The 26,335-nt window shown below is 41.3% G+C and overlaps 3 protein-coding genes across 4 annotated transcripts; 2 read left to right on the forward strand and 1 right to left on the reverse strand.

Annotated features, from left to right (window-relative positions):
- Positions 1–48: 48 nt before the first annotated feature.
- LOC311485823 (uncharacterized protein) lies at positions 49–2,601 on the reverse strand. Its single transcript, XM_084541462.1, has 6 exons — positions 2,509–2,601; positions 2,260–2,418; positions 1,927–1,989; positions 1,690–1,797; positions 1,019–1,106; positions 49–533 (listed from the first exon to the last, which is right to left on the reverse strand). Exons 1-6 carry the CDS (start codon positions 2,592–2,594, stop codon positions 264–266), a joined length of 774 nt encoding a protein of 257 aa, XP_084397588.1. The 5' UTR covers positions 2,595–2,601; the 3' UTR covers positions 49–263.
- A 1,588-nt stretch (positions 2,602–4,189) lies between these two features.
- LOC311485858 (V-type proton ATPase subunit d 1) lies at positions 4,190–11,072 on the forward strand. Its single transcript, XM_084541520.1, has 8 exons — positions 4,190–4,380; positions 5,882–6,053; positions 6,602–6,780; positions 6,915–6,994; positions 7,847–7,924; positions 8,022–8,198; positions 8,350–8,427; positions 9,931–11,072. The coding sequence occupies exons 1-8, from the start codon at positions 4,254–4,256 to the stop codon at positions 10,090–10,092; spliced, it is 1,053 nt and encodes a 350-aa protein (XP_084397646.1). The 5' UTR covers positions 4,190–4,253; the 3' UTR covers positions 10,093–11,072.
- Positions 11,073–12,666: 1,594 nt separating this feature from the next.
- foxr1 (forkhead box R1) lies at positions 12,667–19,753 on the forward strand. 2 transcript variants are annotated; one of them, XR_014698991.1, is made up of 7 exons: positions 12,667–12,951; positions 14,645–14,737; positions 15,536–15,774; positions 18,139–18,207; positions 18,979–19,106; positions 19,207–19,417; positions 19,505–19,753. XR_014698991.1 is itself a non-coding variant. In XM_084542002.1 (7 exons), exons 1-7 carry the CDS (start codon positions 12,831–12,833, stop codon positions 19,531–19,533), a joined length of 912 nt encoding a protein of 303 aa, XP_084398128.1. In that variant the 5' UTR covers positions 12,678–12,830; the 3' UTR covers positions 19,534–19,753. The 2 variants fall into 2 exon arrangements, 1 of the variants encoding a protein (XP_084398128.1); XM_084542002.1 differs by having other exon boundaries at positions 12,678–12,951; positions 19,185–19,417.
- Positions 19,754–26,335: the final 6,582 nt, after the last annotated feature.

A 26,335-nucleotide genomic window follows, 5' to 3' on the forward strand; every position in this document is an offset into this window, starting at 1 on the left:
TTATTTTTCTGATTTTTGCTGTTTGCCTAAGCATTTCATGTAAATGCAGACACTGAGGGTATTGCCATCCAAATCAGATGAATACTCGTCTCTTTTTCAAATTATCATATTTGATTGGGCACAACATCAGTTTTATGGTCAGATGTGGGCTATTTCTTCAATATTTCTTCATTGATTGCGCAAGTAAATGTTCCAGAGTTGTTTGGCATTTGCAAATTGCTGCTGTGAATCCACAACATGCATTCACAGGAGGTATCAACAATTTAAGCAGGATAATAAAAATAAAAAGAGATGGTGCATAATAGTTTAATCATCTTACTCCTCTGCAGAGTGTTGGCTAGCTGGTCCTTTTTCTTTCTTCTCAAGAAGTTCAGTGTGATTTTCAGAAATGCATCTCTGTCGCTGCTTCTCTGCTCTTCTTCTCCAGCATCTTCTCTCAGGTTCTCTGAGCCTTCTGGAGAGTCTGAATTCAGTAGTTTCTTGAGCCTGTTCAGCTCCTGCTTCACGAAAGTAACAATGTCCTCCTCCAGCCCCTAGAGAAAATGTTCAACAATATGACTCGATAAGTTTAGAAGGTTTTGCTGATTCGCGTCATAAATGTTGCACTTCTAACTTGACACAGCAGATCTTTCTAAAATGAATGCAAATGTTTTGGCCTCCCCTAACAGTAAAAGGTCTTACCAGGCAAACATCAAAATCAATTACAGATAGACCTTTTCTGCTATGACAAGTCAATTATTTTTCATTTTGATTTCATTCGTTTTCATTTTTCTGTTTCTGTTCCGTGGACTTGGCTCACTGTTGCTATAGAAAAACCTGGACAAGACCTGATATTAGCTTCAGTGGGTTAGTTTTATAAAACTCCAGGAATGAGGACTAACTGGTTGGTCTGGCAAATGCATCTCTGTTAAAGACGGCCACATATTATCTTCATATTATCCTGCTCTTCTAAGTAAGAGGCCAGAATTTTAAATATCTAAAGTGAGCTGAAAATCTGAATAAATAAATACAGTTATACCCTGAAAATGAAATCCAGATGTTTTGGATGCTGATGACCGATAACCTCTGACCTCTTCCGGAAAGTATGGGGAAGTGTGTGACTAAAACTGAACAGAAAACAAAGAGACAAAGAAAAGAAAAAAGATCAACCAGAAATATACACTGTCTGAACTGAATGTTGAATGATTGGATAGCATTTGGGCACAAACATTTGGGTTTGCAAATGCTTGATTAATTCAGAGTTTTTTTTAGAGGAACGTCTGGGCTCAGCCATCTTGGTCAGAACATGAGAGGGGGACAACAAGAGAGCTGTCATTGAGTGTGCCAACACTAGGATGTCAGGCACACGCCAAATTAAAATCTTAGGTGCACTGAAAAAATCCAGAGATATTCACCAGAGAGATGTTGATTGGCTCAGTCAGCATTGAATCTAACAGACCTTTATTTATAGTTTTAACGTTAAAAATGAAACAATAACACAAAATGAAAGAACTTAACATTGCTTTTACAGCTGCTCTAAGCTTCAAGTATGTTTGTAACGATCCTTTTATAAGTTCATTTTATTTCCAACAATAGTTACCTTACAAATTTACATTCTATGGTTTCTTTACGTGAAAAACTACTGTCACTTAAAGTAAGATCAGATCCTTGATTTAAGCTCAAACTTAAGTTAGTATTCAAAATTCATACCTTTGCTCAACAGAGTGTTGTTTATTATTGAATGCAATTGGTTCATCTCTTGACTGGTCACTTTTCATGGAGACATAGCTGGGTTCAGGTGGGTCTGGACTCACTTGGCTTCAACGCAACAAAAACATTCATATTCCAGGTTATAAATTGAACTTAAATGCATCTCACAATTCAATAAACCTCCAAGTATTCATCAATAAAGTCACACAAGAACAAACATCTACTTTAAATCCTCACATTTGTTGATCAGAGTAGTTTCCATCCTTGAATTCAATGGGTTCACTCATAGACCGATCACTCCTGAAGGAAACACCAGGTACAGGGTTCAACACACCATAACCATTTAAATTCAAGGTTATAAACTAAACTTATGTGCTTTTCACAATTCAATAAACCTCCAAGTCAGTAAAGTCAGTAAGATAATAGTCTGGTTTCCGGTTAATGTTGTCTATCAGGGTTCCTTTACATCAGGTTTAAAATAATGTACTTCCTAAAAGAAACGACATAAACTAAAGTAAAAATCAGATCCCTGATTTACTTCAAACCTCAGTAAGTATTCATAATTCATACCTTTGCTCGACAGAGTGTCGTTTATTACTGAATGCAATTGGTTCATCTCTTGACTGTCCCTTGTCTCCATCCTTAAATTCAATGGGTTCAATTATAGACCGATGACTCCTCAAAGAAACACTAGGTACAGGTGAGTCCGGTCTCTCCTGGTTCACTTGGCTTCAACACAACATATACAGGTTGATTTTAGAGCTGAACTCTGAGCTGAACAACAATCGTTTACATTCAACATATTTTTTTTTATTTTACCTATTTTGTCTTTGGCCATCGTTTTGCTCAGACAGAGCAGCCTTTGAGGGAGAAACACCGCCCTCTCTCTCTGCAGAAATATCCATTGTGCATACCTTTACAGAGATAAGATGGATCGTTATCACCTCTAGCAGCAGTAGGTCACATACAGTCAAACAGGTCACCATATAATCCATATGAATAGTTCAGGATTCTTACCTTTCAAACTCACATCCAGGTTAAAGATTTAAAACACCTCAGAAAAGCATCTTTCTCTGTTGCTTCCAGACGGTTTGTGTGTCTCATTTGTTTCACTTCTCGTTCTTTGCTACTAAACCTGTCTGACTAGTCAAGTAAAAAATCTGATAAGATCTCAAAAATGAAAGAAGGAGATGAAGTAATAGAGTCACATATCAGTCCGGTTGAATCTGGTCACGAATGAACAGGATTGGTCTAACAAGTGAGATATCATTAAGCTTCATTTCAAACTTTTGGCTTTTGGTTTTTGCACAATATCAAATTAATACATGTCTAAACGAACAGTCTTAAATTATACCATTTTATATGGTGGCTGATAGAAATCAATGCAGGGCAACTTAAGAAAACACAGGCACACCTGATTATTAGTAGTGTTTTATATTACCATTAGTATTTTAACATCTTGTAAGATAATTATTATTGCAAGAGTTTACTTATTATTAGCATTCAAATGAAAATAATCTGAAAACATTTCAGATGTGTTTCCTTCAGTGTGTATCTGTATTCATTTGTGTCGCAAGTATCTGGAGCACATGTGTTGTCAAACTGATGATGAAGGCATGTTCTCTTTTCATGTGAGTATGTATGTTTTTTAACCTTTTTTTAAGCTGCGGGGCATTGAGCTCTCTGTCTAATTATGGTGTATAATAAAGACTGTATTTATAATTGGGGTGTCAAACTTAATTTAGTTCAGGGGGCCTCATATAGCCCAGTTTGACCTCAAAAGGATCTATAAACAATGACAATTTTTCCCTTTGTTTTAGTGGAAAGATGTACATAATGAAAATGTTGACATTTAATCATACTATCCTTTTACAAAACATTTTATAAACAACCTGAAATTTCTTAAGAAAAATAAGTGCAACGCTTCCATCAGCCGTGTAGTTCTGGGTCTCAGTGTCCTGTAGAAGTTACAATGCAGTAGGATTAGTAGTTACTCTTATAGCTCAAGAAAAAGGACGCAGTAAAGCATTAATGTCTTCTGTGTTTTTTACACTTTGCTAATTCATTCCGTGGTGTTTGACACCCTTGTTCTATAATAATGCTTTTTCTTTTTTAATTCCACTTCCCTGTTTAATAAGTTTACTGTATTTCAATTTTTGACTGCTTTCATTCTGTGATTATAAAAATATTTTATGCTGTAAGTGTGAATTATGATGCAATATATAAAATTATACACACAATTATATGTAAAAATGCAAATGAGGGACTTTATATATATATATATATAAAACCCCTCATTTGCCCCTCATTTTTAAACATTTTAAATATATATATAATTTAAAATGTTTAAAAATATTTATTACTTAAAGTGAGTAAGAAGCAGAAATGCAAACTGTGAAAACACACACACACATAAACACACACACGCACACACACGCACGCGCAGAGGAGCAGATGACTGATCAGATGACGGTCACGTGCTTCGGTCAGCTGATGCTAACGCTAACCAGCCGGACGGACGGACGGTTCTCCCGGAGCAGCTACGGATCTGACAGTCAGACAGGATGCCTTTCTCCGAGCTGTACTTCAACGTCGATAACGGCTACCTGGAGGGGCTGGTGAGAGGCTTTAAAGCTGGAATCCTGTCCCAGACGGATTACCTGAACCTCGTCCAGTGTGAGACCCTGGAAGGTGAGTCGACAACCGATGCTAGCTAATGGCTAGCCGCCAGGGCTAACTCCGCTAGCCGACGAAAAGCTGTCATTCCTAAAGCTAGTTAGCTTAGCACGGTTTAACGACAAGGCAGGCTTTAATTCCATCTCTTTCTGTTGTTATTTAGCGGCAGTCGTTGAGCTTTACATCAAATATTTGTGCAGACTTAAAGCGAAACAAAAACATTTTAAATATTATAGATGTACTAAAGGGCTACATGCACTCTTATCTTTTAGCTAGCTAGCTAGCTTAAGCTAACCTGGGCTTAGCTAACATAGCAAAGAGTCGTTTATTGATCAATGATGGGGTTTTTAGAGGAAGTGAAAATAAGGTAGGAGGAGATTTGAGTTAAACATTTAAACTAAACTTTGGCAAATGCTTTATTAACTTTATCTTGTTTCCTACATGATCCCTTTTCGTTTTATTATGGTTTTGATCAACCAACCTGACAGTTTTCAGGCTAACATAAATATAACTGAGGTTTTACTGCAGCAACCACTTCTTGTTTTCTTGTTCATGAACTTGGATTTGAAGAAAGAAGCTTGTTAGACTTGACATTAATAATTCAGAATTACCCTTACTGTCAGAATATTGGTTGGAATACAGTTTTCACTTTTAACAGGAAGCAATTATAAATACTTATTTATGTATATGCAGCATAAAAACCAAATAGTGAAAAATAAGATTGTCATTCACACTGGCTATGTTCTTTGGCTGTAATATGTCAACAATGTCACAGAGCAGAAAATACACACCGATCAGGCATAACATTATGACCAACTTCCTAATATTGTGTAGGACCCTGTTGTTAGTGGGGGGCCTCTGTGGATCATCCCACAGATACTTGATCAGTTTGGGATCTAGTGAATTTGGAGGCCAGGTCAACACCTTGTGCTGTTCTTCATGTTTTTTTTTAGTTGTTCCTAAAGTGTTTTTGTGTGTGTGTCTGTGTCAGGCTGCATCCTGCTGGGGATGGCTGCTGCCATCAAGGAGTGTCATTGCTATGGGGTGGGGGTGCCTGGTCTGGTCTAGGTGGGTGGTACATGTCTAAGTAACATCCACACCAATGAATGCCAGGTCCAGAAGTTTCCCAGCAGAACACTGAACTGTCACAAGATGGTTTATGTTATTTACTTCTCTCGTCAGTGGTTTTAATGTTGTGGCTGTTAGAAGTGTCATGACAGCTGGAATAGGCTCCAAGCCCCTCACGACCCTTCACAAGACAAGCAGTTACAGAAGATGAATGAATAATATAATATAACCATCTATAGCAGTGCAAAATCAGTTTGAAATAATTCAGTGCCTCCATGTTCATCCGTCACTGGTCAAAGTAAGGAGTGCTGTTTTTTTGGTAAAAGGAAGGAGTGCTGTCCTTTATTGTTCCCTTTAGGTTTTCATATAAACGCCTCATAGAGCAAACACCAGTCAGATTTATTTCTAACCACCCGTTCCTTTCTCCGTCCATGTGTTTCTCGCGCAGACCTGAAGCTCCACCTGCAGAGCACAGACTATGGCAGCTTCCTGGCGAACGAGGCGTCTCCTCTCACCGTGTCCGTCATCGACGACAAGCTGAAGGAGAAGATGGTGGTGGAGTTCCGCCACATGAGGAACCAGTCGTACGAGCCGCTGGCCAGCTTCATGGACTTCATCACGTAAGAGAAAGAGTTTTCTTTTTGTGAACGACAAAATTTACAAGATTTAAGGATGCTTTAAATTCATTTTTCACAATGGAGACACAGACATACAGTACTTTCTGGTCTGTTTAAATTTTACAACTGTACCATTACTGTAGATATTTTTCTATACGAGGGACGTTGTCTGAAAACCAAAGTTTGATAAGTGAACCCAGTGGCCTTTTATTGCATTTAACATGCTCTGAATCAAAAACTATTTTCTTTCTTGAATCAAAAGTTGCAAAGTGATGCAGCCTAAAAATGCACTACAGTCAATTAGGTACAGAAATAAATTGATTAATAAGTAAGTCTTCTAATTTTCGGTCTTCTTAGATGTTATTTTATTTCAAAGTCGTTCAATTATCGTTCAGTTCTTAGAATAAAATGGATTGAGAATGTAGTGTACTGTAGAAAATGTGCAATTAATGAGCTAAATCTTCTATATGACGAGTTTAACAAAGATCCAAAAGAGGACTACGCTGCTAACACGGTGATCCCCACTTTCCCCTCTTAAACGCTGCCTTCAGGTACAGCTATATGATCGATAACGTCATCCTGCTCATCACCGGTACCCTGCACCAGCGGGCCATCTCTGAGCTGGTGCCTAAGTGTCACCCGCTGGGCAGCTTCGAGCAGATGGAGGCCGTCAACATCGCCCAGACGCCCGCCGAGCTCTACAACGCCATCCTGGTGGACACGCCTCTGGGTACAATTGAACAGCTGTTTAAACCACACCTGATCAGTAATGCCTCGTACTGAACAGCAGATGGCGCCAAAGCTAACGTGAACATGGAGCGCTACCGTTGGTGTGACGTGAATTCTTTTTTCTTTTCTCTGCAGCTGCGTTCTTCCAGGACTGTATATCTGAGCAGGACTTAGACGAGATGAACATTGAGATCATTCGTAACACACTTTACAAGGTAAAGCACACTAAACTAAGGAGAGATTATATTATGAAGTAAAGTAAATTTAACAGAGAGACGATGGGTAGATTACAAACAGTAGATTAACATAATTTATGAAACATCCCAATTTTTGCTCCAGATGTCATCTCCAGTTCTTAACCCAGTTTTAGTAGTTTCTTCAATCTCCTTAGATGTTTTCTCTGCTTGATGCATGCCAATGATTTGACCCTTCTCAAACAGACTAACATCTTCTCCACGACCACAGGATGTGTCTTTAGACATGGTTGTTGAAGAAATGAGAAGCTACTCATTGCATCAGTTGGGGTTAAATAACTTGTTGTCAGCTGAAAGATAATCACCCATGCAGTAATTATCCAAAGGAGGCTCCTACCTGTTTGCTTAGTTAAATCCAGGTGGAGATTTTTTTTTGTCCAGGCAGTGTATAACAGTAAAGAAACTAGAAGCGTGTTGTCTGATATCGCAAGAAACATTCGTGAAAAAATTTCTGGGGACATGACAGAAAATAATTGAGAACCACTGCCTTAAAGGGAACGTCCTGGGTGGTCACATAGCAGACATGTTTGGTTTTAGTTGAGTGCAGCTGTAAAATAAATCAAAAGGCTGGGGTTGTCTATGTATCTGATCCAGTCGTTTTACAAAAGCCTTAAAATGATCAGATCCGGACCTCCCTAACCACAACTCAAGGTACTCTGCTCTATATGATGCAGTCTGTTAATTCCAAGGTGAAATCCACTGACATTTTTAATTTTTAAATTTGAAGTGTTTGAAAGCTGCTTTTACTAGAGCATTTATTTTAATTTGTCTTGTAAAATGCCAAAATCTAAATGTAGTTTTGTGTCTTCTCAGGCTTATCTGGAGGCTTTCTACAAGTTCTGCTCCAACCTGGGAGGAACGACGGCTGACACCATGTGTCCCATTCTGGAGGTGAGTCTTTATACCAACATGTGTCCTGTTGACTCCTCGTTGTTCACGTCGACACTCTGAGCGTCGCCTCACCGACTCACTTCCTTCTCCGCTGCAGTTCGAGGCCGACAGGAGAGCCTTCATCATCACCATCAACTCCTTCGGCACGGAGCTGTCCAAGGAGGACCGCGCCAAGCTCTTCCCTCACTGCGGCAAGCTTTACCCAGAAGGCCTTGCACAGCTGGCCCGGGCAGATGACTACGAGCAGGTCAAGGCCGTCGCTGATTTCTATCCCGTGAGTCCAGACGTTTGTGGCCTGCACAAATCAGCTCGGCATCGAAACATGAAGCAAAGCATTCAGATGTTTTAAAATTGTCACTTGATTTTTGGTGACAGTGTTTGTGGACATTTTTCTCTCAGTCTGAACTTGTTTCTCGTCTCTTCAGGAGTACAAGCTGCTGTTTGAAGGCGCCGGCAGTAACCCAGGAGATAAAACACTGGAGGACCGTTTCTTTGAGCACGAGGTAACAAACATTATCAGACTCTTATTATGGGTCCAGACTAACCTTTTAAAGACTTCCAGAGTCTTAGTGTTTATTTTGACGTTGCAATAAAAATTCCAAGACTCAGAATTACACTTTCAGATCCTTCTTACATAAAGAAATGACCTCAGTATTAACTACTGAATCAACCACAAAACATAAACTAGACAGCTGAGTGTCCTTTAAAATAATTACACAAAACTCTTAACATTGCACCAGTGACAGTAATAACTATTCATATTTACAGTTTACAAAGTTGTTCCCAAACCACGTATTCTTCCCACATTGACCCAACCATTATTACTATTGTTTTTACCATTAGAAACAATACATTAGCATAGCAGTTTGCACAACAGTGTACATTCATGACAAGTTCCAGTTTTCTCGTCGCTGAACCGCGGCCCTCTCTGATACATTATCCAACAAAAAGTTTTAAACAAAGTTGACAGGTAGGAGGATTTGAGACGACTGGGTCAGAGGATCTCCAAAACTGCAGCTTTTTGGGGGTGTTCCTGGTCTGCAGTGGTCAGTACCTGTTAAAAGTGGTCCAAGGAAGATAAAGAGATGAACCAGAGACAGGCCCATTGATGCACATGGGGAGAGAAGGCTGGTCAGTGCGGTTTAGTCCAACAGACGAGCTGCTGTAGCTAAAAAGGTTGATGCTAGTTCTGATAGAAAGGAGTCAGAACGCTCAGTGGATCACAGTTTGTTTAGTTTGGGGCTGTGTAGCTGCAGACCTGTCAGGGTGTCCAAGTCATACAAATGTTTGTATCTCCAAACCTCCTCAGTTAACCTTTCTTCGACACGTTCCATCTTTATTGATCCAAATCAATCAATTCAAAAATTGTGGAGATGGAGAAGCAGCCGGAAATACTAAAGCAGAAACACGCTACTACCAAGCGGACCAATCGCGACTCATGCAGTCTGGGTCGCTGCGGAACGTAGTTACATTTCTGGGGAGGTGCATGCCAGGCTACGTCGCTAAGGTCTACGCTGTCTTCTGTTAATGCAGAAGTCTAAACCGCCTATTAGCTGGAGAACGCATGGCATCAGGATGCAAGGACCGCCCCTTTAGCGTTGCCATGGAGGCTTGCATGATCTGCAGCAATGTTCAGGTGGTGGTAGGTACTGTTGTCTAAGGTTTACACCACCTCTCTCAGTCTGATTAAAAACTCCTTCTGATCATGTCAGTCTGTTCTGACTGAGGTCTTTACATGAAGCAGTTTTATTCTGATTATTAGATGAATACTAGTGTCCATGTAAAAATGGCAACTGCAGAATGGGGGGGGTGGGGTGGTCTGGTGAAGATTGCACTGTGCTACAAGACTAAAGTAAACCATTCACGAAACTGATGAAACTTCTTGTCAGAGCAGGTGGACACCAAAGGTTGACTGTAGAAACTAAACTCCAGCTATGTTTTTTTTATTAATATCTCCTCCTCCTCCTCCTCCTCTTCCTCCTCCTCCTCCTCCCCCGCATGTGCAGGTGAAGCTGAACAAGCTGGCCTTCCTCAACCAGTTCCACTTCAGCGTCTTCTACGCCTACGTCAAGCTGAAGGAGCAGGAGTGCAGGAACATCGTGTGGATCGCCGAGTGCATCGCCCAGCGGCACCGCGCCAAAATCGACAACTACATTCCCATCTTCTGAGCCCCCCCTTGTTCTCCCCCCACCGTCATTTCATTCCCTCTTTTGTCTCCCGGCTGCAGCTCGATGTCAGAGATTCCGACGTCTTGACGCTGAAGTCCCTCCATTCTTGTCTCATAGGTGTAAATTGGTTCCAGTCAGGCTCATTATTAGCTCCAAACTAAAACAACAGTCAACCTACAGACGGAGTAAGAAGCAGAACAGAATCCCATGAGCCGGTTTTAGCCGAGGTGCTTGTTTTAAGCTATTTGACTTTCAAACACTTGTTCGTGAGCGTCAAAGCTTTCTACATCAGCGTGTTGTTTTATGCAGCACGCCGATCCACCTGGTGGCTCAGCTCGGAAAATAAATTTGCAATTTACTAAGAACAAAAATTAACCCATTGGCCACCGGGACACGATGATCTTGAGCTCATTTACCTGCAGAAAACACTGACCACCTTTTTGAGATCATCCCCAGCTGCAGCTGCAAAGTCAGTCAAAAGATAAAAAAAAAAAAAAGTATTAATGTCCCAAATCTGGATCTTAACTCACCTAAACATTCCTCTGCTCGCCATCAGTCGGATTTATTTCTGTTTTAGTGCTACGTTTTGTTGGCATGTCTGGTAATTACTGTGGTTTCCTCCCTCCCTTCTAAAACTAATGAGTGAAATGTATGAGCCCCTCCTGATTTGTTGTCTCACTAGATTGTCGTTAAATATTAAACTGATCAGGAGCTTCCAGTCGTGGCTGTCCCTGCTCCTGTGTGGCGTTTCTGTAAAGTGAAGAAACCAGAATGAGGAAGAATCTGTTGGTACACGACGGACGAAATGTTTAAATGAAATAAACGTACAAAGAATATAGAAATATTTAAGGATGAATATATGATTTTGTTTTTCTCATGCTGTAAAAAAAATGATTTATTACTGTTTTCATGTGTTATTTGTGACGTGTGTGTGTATTGTAAATGTGACAAAAAATAAACTGCACCAACGCAGGTCTGGAGAGAGCTGTTGACTGAATTATTAATTAACACCAAAGAAGCTTCATTTAAAGATCATTAGGTTTAAAATATTAAAATATATTAATATGGTATATTTAATGTTGTGGCTGATAGGTGTATTTAAATTAGCTCTAAATGAAAAGGTCAGCAGAGGCAGATGAGAGACTCATTATTTTCTTAAACCTGGTAAAACTGAATTCCAGCCTGATGATGGCACTAAAAAATAAAAGATAGGGATCACAGCAATGAGTTTAGTAAAGAGAGATAAACAGTTTGACAGACGATGAGAGGGGACATTGTGAAGAGTAGAGATAGTAGACGGAGACAGGATCACTCCAGCCTACACCTTAGTGGTGGAGGTGGACCTCAGTTTAGACGATTAACATGAGGTGGAGATAACTTGGAACTCATTGGTTCAAAGAAGGCAAATGGATCATCGGACGAGAGTAGTGACACTTAATATTGAGAATGAAGTGATTCTGACAGAGTGGGAAAGTGATAGAAGAAATAGAAATAACCTAAATTCAGTGTAAAGGAATGGAGACAGAAATGTGGTGACTTAGGCTGACGACTGCGATTGAGAGGATGATTATTTGAAGCTCAGATTAGAAATCGAATCGCAAACTATTATGTTCACATGGGAAAGTCAATGGAGACAAATCAAAAAGTTCAAACTGAATTTAAAATGCTGCCTGCAGCTTTTTATTTTGACAAAAACTAATTCTAACTAAAGGTAAAGTCATTACGTTTTTGAGCTCTGTCACTTGCATTTTCATGGTCAGTTCCTTGGTGGAAAGAGTTTGATTAGTTGTCGCCACATGATCCAAATATTGTAAGAACTGCAAGATTATAAGAATTACAAACACGTGACAGCAGGTGGTATTTTAGACTGATACTCTAGTTCAGACTGCCAGCCAAAATCCGATTTTTAGCCCATTCAGATTTGAATCGGATCTCGATTTTGAAGTCTGAACAGTGACAGATCACATGAAATCCGATTTTTGCCAAACGGTTGCAAACCACATCCAGAGGTAGTTTCATATCGCATTCGTATCGGATATGGACAGATGCGTCTCAGTCTGAACAGCTCCCAACACTCAGATGGGTTTTGACTGTCCGTGACGTCACTTACGCGACGCCAGGCCAGAACCAATGCGCCAGACCGCGTGCCTATTTCCGTTGTGGAGGAGCCACGTTACGGCCACGGACAGTGATATTACAGCTATCACAATGGAGGAGGACTTTGAAAACAATTCGCCTTGGACAGAGGAAGAAACTGCATGCCTTATAAATCTTTACACTGACGTGACGTACATCCATCGTGTTGTTTGTTGTTGTTTTGCTTGTCGCTGTCGCAATTATATGATGTCTGACAAATACACGTGCTGAATGACGCTTCCGCTCGTTGCTACAGCAACCTATCAGACCGGTGAAGAATGTGGCCCAGTCTGAACAGAACCATATCCGATTTGGACACTTGCTAAAGGCAGTGTGAACAGTCAGCCCTAAAAATATACGGATATGAGAAGGAATCAGATTTGAATCAGATCCGTCTGCAGTCTAAACGCAGCCTTACAATACATCCACGGTCTGAAACTACAGCCGACTGCAGCCCCGTCCCTTTGTCACAGGCTGCACTCTTTTAGTTGATTGAGTCCAATCAGTCTTCACAGGTCCAGCTGTTGTATCATCAGCCTTCATGCCTTCAGTTTTCCTGCTCCTCTCCTCAGAGATCAAACCTCTGAAACACACACCCAGACATGACCTTACAGCTTCGGACCAAAGCCTGGCTCTTTGACCTGCACTGCTCCGTAGGTCTGACCGACTGGGACATGGACAAGGAGCTGAAACTGGCGACCACCACTGACCAGTTTTACCACGGTGACGGTTTTTCCTAATTCTTTCTGTAGAGTTTGGTCTTTAATGCATCTAAATAATGATCGTCTTTTAGTTCGAACCACAAAAACAACACAAAATGATGATAATATTCCTCCGATCAGAATAAAACTGTCTCATGTAACCACCTCAATCAAAACAGACTGATCTAGTGTAAACCTTTGATAATGTGATCTCCTAATACCCATATATCTGCTGGTTTCTCTCTGGTTGGAGTAAATCCAATCTTTCTGGCTTCGTAATCCGCATCAGTACCGGCTGCTTCATATCTATCTGTTTAAGTTTTCTACCTACGACCACCTGAACATTGTTGAAGACCAAGCATGCACCAGTGGCAACAGCAAGAGGATGTTCCTTGCATCCTGAAGCCAATATGCACCGAGAAACGAAATGCAAAAGACAGAAAGCATAAGCAAATACCAAGATGCTCATACAGGACTATTTAACTAACAAAACCTGGATATTAAAATCACATAAGCGCAACTGCTTTCCTTACTGAGCAGATGCAGCTCACATTGATTTTATCGTGGCTTCTTCACAATAATCCTTCCTGTAATCAATCTGCTGAATTCTTTAACGTGAAGTCATCTTCAGCAGCTTAACTCAGGTTTGACGCTGTGTAAAGCTAAGAGCAGGAATGGTGGACTTGTTCAGTATCAACAAAAGGTGATGAAGATATGATCAGAAGGAGTTTTCAGTAATCGGAGGTAGAGGTGGTGGAGTAAACCTTTACCAACCATGTAAATTCCTGATGTGCTGGTTTCTCTCTTGGTTCTTGGAATAAATCCATTCTCTCTGAGCATGTCTGCTCCACGTGGAGTAAACATCAGGTGAGGAGTTTCCAGAATGGACAGAAACATGGAGGTAGAAAAACAAGTAATTGAAGATGTCATCTTGGTTCTTCAACTTCTTCTACTGAATCAGTTCAGGGTTCTCCTTTACGTTGTCAGTAAAGTTCTAGAGGTACTGATGTTTTGATGTAAACAGATTTATCTGATCAGATGATTTTATGTTTGAAGAAACACCGTCCATGTAAACTATCATTTTCAAAGAATTAAATGGCAAGTGCAGGAAAACATCAGATCTTAATGTGACCCTGTGAATGAGCTCTCTCAGCCACCATACTTGGTGGAAAAACCGGAATCAATGTGGACAGCAGCGTTGAAAACATCCTGGTTAGTTGGGGAATAACTTCTTCTGTGTTCTCTTTCCAGCAGCTCCACGTATTGAAATGAAGTTCTGTTGTGATGTCCTGAAAAATGTAAACAGAAGCTGAAAAGTGAACAGTGCTTTATATGGCATGAAGTCTGTGATTTTAGTCCATGATTCCAGACTCCTGTCAGCTGTTTAGGAGTCTCAGGGGTTCTACATTTCACACTCCTGTACCTCCATCCTGAGGGTAGGAGTGTGAGCAGTTCATGTTGGGGGTGGGTGGGGTCCTTGGTGCATAAAGTCCACAGCTGTCCTGTGGACTCTATGCTTATAGATGCAAATTGGAATGTAAACTATGTCCTGAAAACAATGACTCTATGCTATGCTGCAGAGAGGGGAGTGGAGTCCTGGTGATCCAATCTGCAGTCTGCGTTTGCGGTCCACGTGCCCACATATCTCATCAGATCATTTTATTTTTAGCGTCCATGTAAACTCTCTGATCAGTGTGTCTTATCATTGATGACAGATGACAAAGTGAGTGATCAGTACGTCGTCCAGAGGCCTTCCGCTAGAGCCTCCAGAAGAAAAGACGAATTCATTTGGTACGATAAAACATCAGGTACGTCTGAACTGAACTCAAGGGTTTGACTAACTGGTTCAATATTCTTTTCTTGACTGGTTATGAGTACGTAGGAAGCATGCTAGCTGAGGAACTAGCTAAAGGTAAGGATGGCCGCATGTAGGCCACGGTAGATTTGTTTGTTTGTTACTAGATTTGTTTGTTCGTTACGTGTTTCAGCCCGCATCAACGGGGCAAATCATGGTAGATTTGTTTGTTTGGCTCGTGGTTATTAGTTGCTATATTAGTTGCTGATAGACATCGAATGGTGAGGAAAACAGGGTTGTGCAGTGGCGGTGTGGAGGGGGGTGACTCCAGGACGCTGGAAGTCACTGTTAAGCCTTCTCGAGGTGTCGTGGGCCTAACTTAACGAAACATCGGTGAAAGGAGGTTCCCACTTGAAAACCCCAATGACATGCTGCGTACTGCTGTTGTTTAGGCCAGGTTCCTGATGTCTTCATGTTGCTTGGTAGCTATGGTTAGCTGCTGAGCGGGCCATACAAGCCAGCAGCGTTTAGTTAGTTTATGTTTTACAATGTTTGAAGTATCCTCTGCTGCTCAATGGGCTTACAAGTCAGCAGCTCTTACTTAGTTTATGTAGATTATAGGTTAATTGTCATATTACATGACCGTAGGTTTGGTAGGGTTTTCTTAGTTGAACAGGGCCTCTAAATGTGTTTTGCCTGGGATCTTGGCACAAGGGATTGTAACATATTATCCTGTGTATTACTGAATTCTGGAATAACTGCAGCCTCCTGCTGTTTTCAGTGTCATATGTTGGTTTTTTCCATCCACCAGACACCTTTGTTAAACCAAACCTATGGCTGTGGGTCAATCCCAACATCGCCTGCCCGATCCAGTACAGAGAAGATGCGAATTATGCGCAGGCTGAACTTGCTGAGGAATTCCAAACACCTTTACTGGGGCCTGCAGGGATCAAACCTCCGACTGCAGCACAGCTTCACATGTTTGCGGCCAATGATGATGCACTGCAGGAGGAAATCCTGCCCTCGGTTTCCTCTTCCACCGAGTATCTGGTAAGCGGCATGTTTTCATTCATACTCATTGTGACATTAATGTTCTGCAGCTCGGTGTCCTTTTTGTTTCTGGATTTAGTAGGCAGCCTGCATCTGTTGACGGGTTTAACGGGTTGTTTCGGGTTCACATTAGGACTGGATCTCAGCACGGAAATTAACTTTGAGGCTGCGTGATGAATTTAATGGGACCCTCAGCCTTGTGTATGTTGGCTGGAGTCACTGCAAATAATACCGAGGCTGTTTATTACGTAAATAAATACTGAAACCAAAAAGCATGTTGGAGACTACCGCAGAAAGTGATACAGACTAAAGAGGAAATACAAACAAGGTGACAAACGGAATAGCTGTCGGCGCCACAGTCTTGTAAAATCCATATTTGCATGACTTCATGAATGGAGAGACGGCAGAACGCAGGAAAGGAACTAAGCAAGACGTCTGTAGGTTTGAAATTTCTTGTTATCGCAACTGCTGCACTGACCTAGGTAAACATGTTTTCAACCAAAAAACCTTTTCAGTCAAAGGTGTTCGTGTTTCTTTGTCAGTTATCGGTTTAAACAAATCACCAGACTCTTTTTGGGGTATCCTAAGGCATTCACTTGGGAAATAAAATCCCTCTGTAGTTTCCTGACTCTTAGCCCCAACGGAACAAAAACTTGTTTTGGCCTCTTGCTTCCACAATCCCACAACGAGCAGGGACAGCAGTAATAGGCGTAATTGACTAAAGACTACGTGATGATAACATGATTCATTGTCTCAGCTTAGACGATTATGGTCAATGTTTCTTGGCTTGATGTGGCCAAGAAATATGGAGGTCTCGCGTGAAATGTGGTCTCAGTTGGAGATCATTTACACCTGACTGAGATCCAACCACTATCTGAACTTGGTTTTTATTTACTAATGCAGATAAAAGATCCATCAACAGATCACACACTTGATATCGGGTGGACACCTTTAACTACCAGGGGTAACAAAAAGGGTATATTAAGGAAAACATGGTTGTTTAAGATAAAAATAAATAAATAAATGGGCTGTTAAAACGGATGTGGTCAAATACAATTCTTAATGTGTTATCATAAATGTGGTTTAAAAGTTGTTTCATTAAAGGGGAACTACTGTTTTTTTACAACCTGGACCTTATTTCTGACATAAAATACGATAGTTTTTTCACCCATATAACTTTGGTGTCATTTGGAGTCATTCGGATGATATTTAGATCAGCGTATATCCATATAGTGGGAGTGACTGGGGTACCGAAACGCAGCCTCTGAATAACGCATTATCTGCTGCGAAACTCGTTAATTTCACCAATATTTTGTTATCGTATGCTAGTGCTATTCCCCGTTGAGTCTGGAGTTTTTTTTTATGCCAGAAATAAGGTCCCCTTTAAGGGTTAACCGTCTTCCTGTCGACCATGCGACTTTTGTCCTCACCTGGGGCCTCATGTACAAAGGGAAGCACAAAAACTGAATGGAATCGGAGCTATCGACCTCACACTGCTATAAAAGCGCCATCGCATGATGAAACATTTTCATTCGATCAATGTTCAGATCATGTGATGCACAAATGCAATTAACCAACATTGTGGCACGTGGAGGACAGCTGCCAAAGAGGACTTTTTTTGCCTCCACTCCAGTGAGCAGCGTCTCCAATTCACTTTCTGTTAAGTTCTTCTTTTTTCCCGTCTTACTCATTCTTATGTTTTCATTTTTTTGTACGTGCAGAGAGGGAAATGTCAGAGTCAATTTAAATATAATTTGCATATTTAAATGAGGGCGTGGACAGGGAGGTGTCGGGTACAACATGTGCGCTCAATTCCATGTTGATTGGCATGTACAAAGGAAATGTGCTTCTGGATCTGAGCGTGCTCCACGTTTTAGTAGGAAATCCACGCAAGTCTTTGTACATGAGGCCCCTGGTCTCTTTGACTAAAATACATTTTAAGCAAACTTCTTTTTTTTTAACTAATTACCAAATACTAGACACTTCTTCGCAGGATTCATGGGCAGTAGACCATATTTATATCAAACTGTGTGATATAAAGACGGTTAAATTTGACCCAGAGGACAATAGGAAGGTTAAGCAGCATTTTCATTTAAAAATTAAAATGTAAAATGACATATATGGATATTGTACATAGGAGTTCATAGAGAAGGACTCCGGAAAAACGTTAAACACTGGTTATTTGTTTGCTGAAGTGAAGGGATTAAGACCGGAGATGGTTAAGGTGCGGATAAAGAGAGTAGACGGGCTACATGCAAATAGGATTTGAATAAATGTGTTCATGTCAAAAAAAGATGTCTTGAACGCTAATGCAGGATTAGATCATCTAAGGCTGAACGTGAACTCGTTGTGTCTGACCTTTAGATCAAGACCGAAGACGCCTCGTGTCGACCGGCCAAGAACAGACGCAAGGGGAGGACCGTGAAGGTCAAGGTGAGGTCTGGGCTTTGAATGATGTTCACTGAGGTAGAAGTGTGGAGCTCCTCATGAAGTCATCTCAGAAGTTCAGAGAAGTTTGTGTCATTTAACAGGACTACGTTTAATTTTATCTTTTTCTTGCCATCAGGGTTTGTTGTAAGAAGTTGATTATGTTAAGACGTACGCTAGTGTTCCTCTAATAACAACGTCTTGTGTAAAGACCTCAATCAGAACAGACTGATCTTTCTTCTCCTCCACCTCCACCTTCTCCCCTTCCTCTTCATGTTTCTACTCACTCTTCTCTTTCTCCTCCTCTTCATCATTTACCTCCATTTCTCCTCCTCCTTCTTCAGCATCATTTTCTTTATCACCTTATCTTTTTCTTCTTCTTCTTCTTTGTTCTTCTTCTCGGCATCCTTGTCCACCTCCTCATCCTTCGTTTTTCCTCCTCCTCCAGTATCATTTCCTTTGTCCTATTTTTTTTCTTCTTCCATGTTCTTCACATCCTCCTCGTCCTCCTCATTTTCTCTTTCTCCTCTTTTCTTCTTCTACTCATCCCCCACCGTCTCATTCTGCTCCTCCTCTCCTTCTTTCTTCTCCTACTTTTCTTCTTTGTCCTTGTTCTTCACCTCCTTCTGCTCAACCTCCTCCACCTTCTTGTTCTCTTTCTTCTCCTACTACTCCTTGACGCTTTAATTCCTATGATTCCCTGTCAGTTTGAGGTGAAGTGTTGTGTTCTCTCTAGGTATCATGAGTTGGTTTTTTTATGTGTGTTTCTTCTTCCAGGACAATAAGACCCTGAAGCCAGGATGCTGGCCTCGTCCTCCAGTTAACTACTGCATCCTCATCTCCTTGGCGCTCAAGAACAGTCATACCGGGAGCCTGAAGGTTCAGCAGATTTACAACTTCACCAGGTCAGGATTCATTAGTTTAGTCAAACAGCAGCTTCTATGCACTCTCTGACTGTCAAAGCATTTCTTCTCCTTTCTCAGAGAGCACTTCCCCTTCTTTCAGACGGCTCCAGATGGCTGGAAGAACACCATCCGACACAACCTCTGCTTCAACAACAGCTTCCGCAAAACCTGCAACCAGCTGTGCAGAGACGGCAAGAGGAAGTCGTGTTTCTGGCACCTGACTCTGGACGGCCATCGTCGGCTGAAGGACGAGATCCACATGTTGACGGGAGAATCCCTGAGGCAGCTGGAGGGGAGCATGTCCCACCCGGGTAAATGGGTTCCTACACCAGATCACTGAAGGAATGAGCTGCTGAGGTTGATGCTGACTGCTGACGACTGCTTTGTTTTCTTTTCAGATATAATTCGGAGTTTACTTGCAAATTGATTGCAGTTACAAACCCTACACCGGTGCATAATAAAAGCCAATACGCAGAAAACTTGTTCTGTGATGTTCTGTGTTATTTATGATTGCACAGTATGTTCTGTGAGTGTATATAATGATCCCTAAAAGGCAATTTTGATTTACTTTATTGCAAAAAAGATCTACTGTATATGATGATATTAGTTGATTTAATATGTGTTAATAAAAAAAAATATGTGCAGTTAAGATTTTCTGGTTGAATTTATTCATTATTGCTGCACCAGGTCCTCCAATATAAACCACATCTTAATTTTAGTTTGTGCCCTGGAGAACATTATCTACAGATGAAGTTTGAAAGTTTTTAAAGATAATTGCAAATGGAAAAATAAATCATCCCGTTACATTACAGGATAGAGCTATGTAAAAGTTTGGGCACAAAAACAATTTGGTTTCAGGATTTTGGGCTAAAATGAACTGAACCCTTAGTAGTCATTAATAAAGATATGAAAAAAGCTAATGAGGAAACACATGGTTGTCCCTTTTGTCCAGTGTTTCATAATCCTTCCATCCACCCCGACCTCCTCCCTCAGTGGACGTGAGTTTTATTACTGGACTGTCTGTCTTGTTCATGTAAACAGTTTGCTTTGTTGAATACTGTGTGTGTTAGATGTATAAGCTAGCTAGTCTTGCTTTCTAACACATCAGATATGGGATGGACCACGGTACCAACGACTGCTGTGGATGTTTTAATACATTTCTGCAACTGTCCCGGGCCGTACAGCTCTGCATTGGGTGCACTTGAAGGGAAGCCTTTAAATTCACCTCATCATATGATAAGACACTTTTGCTAACACGCAATTCGAAACTGGGAAGGTTTCTCTGTCATCCAGGCCATGTTGTACCCAAAAAACAAGCTGAAACGAGGACAACTGGACTCGTAGAGTTTCTTGAAGACGTTTCATCCAAGTAGCTTCTTCTGTTCTAAAAGACTGATGGGGAGTTGGGGTTTAAATAGAAACATTTGCGGGTTTTCATCATTTTAACTAAAAGTAAGTATCTAGTTGTTAACAGACCCTATGCTAGTCTGACTATCCTACTTTCTGATGGGCTGCACTCACGGAGCTTCTTATTTAAACTCCAACTCCCCACCAGTCCTTAAGAACAGAAGAAGCGACTTGGGTGAAACGTCTTCACAAGTGACTCAAGCAACATCTTGAGTTTACGTGAGTTGGTAAAGGTTTACACCACCACCTCTACATCTGATCAGATTGTTCTGATTGAGGTGGTTGCATGAGACATTTTAGTTCTGATTATCAGAGGAATACTAGTGTCTATTCTCTGATCACGTGTTTTTCTTACTTCAGTCAGGACGGTTTATGATACGGATGTTTAGTGCTCTGACCCGAACAGCGTATGGATGAACTAGTTTTGCTATTATTTCTCCCTGCCTGCATGTAAATGTTCATTTGTCTACAGTCAAATGATTTCTGGAGATGCAGCTGATAGTTGACTTAAGCGTGTCTGCTAGTCAAACAATTGTAATGACATGCAGAAGTCTCAAGTTAAGAGACGTCACCTGGGAACCTGAGGCTCATTGAGCACTGTTCATCATTACGGAGAGGCGACTACACTTAACGGGACAAACAAAGTCATTGGTGAATTGAATGGACCTCAAAGTTTTTTTGTACAACAGATTTTTGATGAAGATGACGAAGAGCAGCACGTCTGGACCACTGCTGCAGCTCCTCCTCGTCCTCAGCGGTACTTCGTCCATCCTGGGGTTAGGAGTGTCAAGATTTTACACTTACGTCGACACTTTTTTGACCTGGGAGGACGCCCGAAACTACTGCAAGGGGTAAATGAATGTTTAGTGGGAGTCATCCCCTGTTGAATATGAATGCCTGATTAAAAGCAGTGCAAAGTGGGAAACTAGCTGATATAACATCCTGAAAATTCAGTCATCCAGGTTATGGTATGTCTAAAACAAAGGTAACTGGACTTGCAGATTTTCTTGAAGACGTTTCATCCAAGTGGTTTCTTCTCTTTTAAAAGACTGGTGGGAGTTTAGTTTTGTTTTTTTTTTTCATTTGGAACATCTGTGGGTGTTGTCTACCTGAAACTAACACGAAAAGAGTCTGTTAACAACAAAACACTCGCCTCCAGTAAGAGGATGTTGTTCATAATAACCTGGGTGGGTCGTCTTCGTTCAGAAGTAGTGGTTCTCTGAGGTTTTGTTAATGACCATAATCGCTCCACGTTCGGGGGGTGAGCTGTCAGTTCTCACTGACTGGTGTGGAGTTTACGTTTTTATTTAAGAACAGACCTGGGAAGGGTAGGGTTGGGGTTAGGGTTAGGGTTGCACCTTGCACTTTGTCAAAACGACAATGAAGCTTGATTTGATTTGAAAAAGAAATTTTACCTCCAGTCACACCCTGAGTGTGGAGTATCTCAAGAAAAAAAAACATGCTGAAACAAAGACTTGTAGAGTTTCTTGAAGACATTTCATCCAAGGCTTCAGTTCTAAAACACTGGTGGTGAGTTTGGGTTTAAATAGGAACATCTGTGGTTGTTGGTGTCTGTTAATGACCAGATACTTAGCTTTTCACAAACTGCAGGTTCATACTTTTCTCTATTCTGCAGATTTCCGTGCTCTGAAACAGTTGTTGTTGAAAATAATTTAAACAGAACGCACACGTTCTTTAGTAAATACACAAGTTCCTGTGATATTCTTCTGGCAGCTCAGCTTATCTTCAAACTCAGTACCTCTCTGTCCCCTGCAGAATAACTTATTGATGTGCAGAGGTTCCATGTCTCAAGGTTTGAACAGGTGTGAAACCTCTTCATGTTCAGACTGTTTTCATCTTTGACAGATAGGGCTTCTTTCACTCCTCTTTCGAACCATTTGTCTTCTCTGGAGTAAATGTGGAGCAGTGTCCTTTGTCCTCCTGAATCCTAATCTGAGGAGCTGGCTCTCCTGTGTTGAGTCATGCATTTGTGAATAGGTTGCTTTGCTTACTCCTCACCGCATGGAACTACATAAACTACATTTCCTGTATTTTTGTCTGGGGATGCAAGTTTCTCTGATACTCCAGCCCTTAGAGGATGGCAAGGTCTCCCCTTTTACAGTTCTCTTCCTCACTGTCCGTTCTGAAAGTTTGGATATCCACCTGTTCCAAGTGTGTGCTTTTGTTCCTTCTCTTTGAGTGTGGAGAGTTTCTGCCCATTAATATGTTGTTACAGAACTACTTATTGTGAAAAAAAGGGAGATGCCGCTTTGGTTAATCTGAACAACATCCTTTAAATGCAGGTGTGTGGTCGTTAACAGACCCTCGTCATGTTAGTTTCAGGTTGTCAGCACCCACAGATGCTCCTATGAAAACCCCAACTGAAGAAGCTACTTGGATGAAACGTCTTCAGGAAACTCTACGAGTCCAGCTTGAGTGAAAATATAGTGAGTGTGACTGAGCCCGATAACATTGGCTATACGCTGATTTAAGATATCTTCTGTTCAGTCAGCCTTCAGTTAAACGTCTGCTATTAGTTTCATTTGTATCTGTGACTTGTATTCACAGAGATCGCTTTGCAAATCAAACTACATTTTTGTCCAAACAGCTTGCACTCCAACGGTGACTTGGCCACCTTGGCTACGTGGCCAGATATAAACGACGTGTACTTGGGTCAGTATAAAGCATGGGTCGTTCTGCAAAAAGACAACACTGAAGATTTATGGGACTGGATTGATGGACTCCACCATGATGGCTGGGCGTGGGATGAGCCAGATGATGATGACACATGTGCATACTTCTCTTACAACAATAAAAGGTAATGTGAGATTATACTTGAGCTGTCTTAAAGGTTCTAATAGTGTATTTGCATATTAACTTGTACACCGATCAGACATAACATTAAGACCACCTTCCTAATATTGTGTAGGTCTCCCTTGTGGTGACTCATCAGAGAATGGACATGGGTCTTCTGAGGGTGTCCTGTGGTGTCTGATCAATCAATGTTGTTAGTGTGGGGGGGTCGGGCATCCCACAGATACTCGATCAGTTTGGAATCTAGTGAATTTGGAGGCCAGGTCAACACCTTGTGCTGTTCTTCATGTTTTAGAAGGAAATCCACGCAAGTCTTTGTACATGAGGCCCATGGTGTTAGCCCTAAGTGGAGCAGACATGCTCAGAGAGAATGGATTTATTCTAACTAGAGAGAAACCAGAACATCAAGAGTTTATATGGTTACTGAAGGTTTACACCACCACCTGTACATCTGATTACTGAAAACTCCTTCTGATCAGATCAGTCTCTTGAGTGAGGTGGTTACATGAGACATTTTTATTCTGATTATTGGAGGAACACTAGCGTCCATGTCTATTTTTTTGGTTGATATTGAACAAGTCCAGCATTCCTGCTCTAACTTTACACTGCGTCAAACCTGAGTCAAGCTGCTGCAGATGTCACTGCTTTACGTTAAAGAGTTCAGCAGGTCGATTACAGGATGGCTTATTGTGAAGAAACCACGATAAAATCAATGTGAGCTGCATCTGCTCAGTAAGGAAAGCAGTTGTGTTTATGTGATTTTAATATCCAGGTTTTGTTAGTTAAATAGTCCTGTTTGAGCATCTTGGCATTTGCTTATGCTTTCTGTCTTTTGCATTTTGTTTCTCAGTATTGCGCATGTATTCTTTCTTGTTATGCTTATTAAGCTCTCGCTGCCATTATACATTGTAGATGAGTACACAGGTGTCAAAAACCTGATGCATGATTTAAATTAGTGAACAGGTCACAACACAATCATCTGTGGGTTTCTTTATCTCTTGAAAGGTTTTACGGCAGTGGTTGTGAAGAATATTACTTCTTCTTCTGTAAAGATCCCTCTGAAGACTATGACTCCTCGTTCGCATTCGTCCCTCAGTCAAAGACGTGGTCTGAGGCTAAGGAGTACTGCTGGAATAACACCGAACTTCTGGAGAACAGAGCTTTCACCAAGCACGACTTTCCCGTCTGGATTGGACTGCACAGAAACGATGGTAAAGACAGTCGCAGCCTCTTCTCCTTTTAATACTGACAGACATTTTTGATTTAGTCTCAGTATTTGTTACTTTACACGCTTATTAGTCTTTGTCATGTTTAAGTCATTTTTGTCTTCCCAGGTTTTAGTCAACAAAAAGTCATTTTTGTCAACTAACCAGTATAATTGTGGCAGCTGTTTTATGTGTCGTCTTCAGACAAAATAGAAAATGTATTGTGTGAAACGTCAAATTAAATTTAATAAACACAAATGCTCAAAAGCAGAACACATTTTCCTGAGATACCTTGTCTACCAGTCCAGTATTGTTGTGGTAATTCAAGTCCAAACATAATGAGGTCAAACCATTGAGGGCGAACACATTCAGAAGCAAGATGACGTTTCAGATCTTCGACAATAAATTGCAGGCTTGCAGCTTGATGAGTTTACTGCATTGCTTTGTATTTGGACTCATGCACAAGAAGGATTCATTCCTGGAGCTATACATTTATGGACCGTTTTAGTTTGCTAAATGCAAATAACTGGTTAAATATGACTCAGTAAAAAGTCAGAAAGCAGTAACTTCATGTAAAAAAGGAACTTTTAAAGTACTTAGATGAGACTAATGTATCGTTTGATTGCTGACCCTGATGGAGGCTGCATTGATATCGGGGAGATGATTCTTCAAATGCCATGTTCTTTCACCTTATTTATAGCTACAGGGCTTGTGACAGCTAGACTACCATCAACTGAGATCAGATGGACAAACGCCCCTTATCCAATCCAACGACAGAGATGAACATCCGATATTCAAATAACATCTATTGAGACTATTAACGTTCTAGTCTCATCTCGTCTTGTTAACATTTCATCATAGTTTTTATCATCAGATATTAGCTTTAGCTTGTCAGCGTCTCATCTTAGTCCCAGATTCTTCTGATTCTGATTTATTGTAGTAGAGTAACTCATCCACGGCTGAGTTGTTTATTCCAGGATGCCACCAAAGACTCAACACAGTGCCCGTCTTTAGCCATAAAACCAGTAAAAGAGTAATTTGTGTTGCTGAACTTGCAACGTCTCGTTCTTTAGAAAACGAATGGCAGTGGGCCAGAGCCTTGTCCGACTACAGAAACTGGGCAGATGATGAGCCTAGTGACAACGGCGACTGTGCCTACGTATACTCTTTGGAGAAAAGCATGGCAACCCAAAACTGCTCCACCCGGTTACCCTTCCTGTGCTACTTTGACAAAATGGTCCTGATAAAGGAGGAGAAGACCTGGGAGGAGGCGCTGGAAGTCTGCAGAGGCCTAGGCTCACCCGGTCAGTACGACCTTGCCAGCGTTAAGCCGGGAGCCGACATGGACTACCTGATGTACCAGATCCTGAAGGCAGACACTGAGGAGGTGGGCTCATATTCTCTAAGAATACATATCATAAAATGTTATCAGATAACCGGGCTAGTGTTAATCACATCATATCATCAGAGTCATAGATAGCCATCTGTTTAGGTGTGTCTGAGCCAATCCAAGTTAAGTCATCCTCACTCATCCATGGAAGCGCACTCTTTCTCGTCCACAGGTGTGGTCTGGGCTGCGTTTCCTGGCCGGCTCGTGGCTGTGGGTGGACGGGGCCGACCATCAGCTCCCTGACCTGCCCAGCTGCCCCCATCTGGGGCACTACTGTGGAGCCTTTTCAAAGAAGAAAGTGGGCACTGTGGAGACCAGAGACTGTGCAGAGAGAAAGAACATCCTGTGTTACATGCTCTAACTATCACCTGTGTGACTGTGGTTCCTGCAGCTACCACCTCTCTGCATGGTCA

This window comes from Chelon labrosus (genome assembly GCF_963514085.1).
Source record: "Chelon labrosus genome assembly, chromosome: 3".
In the NCBI taxonomy this organism is placed as follows: domain Eukaryota; kingdom Metazoa; phylum Chordata; class Actinopteri; order Mugiliformes; family Mugilidae; genus Chelon; species Chelon labrosus.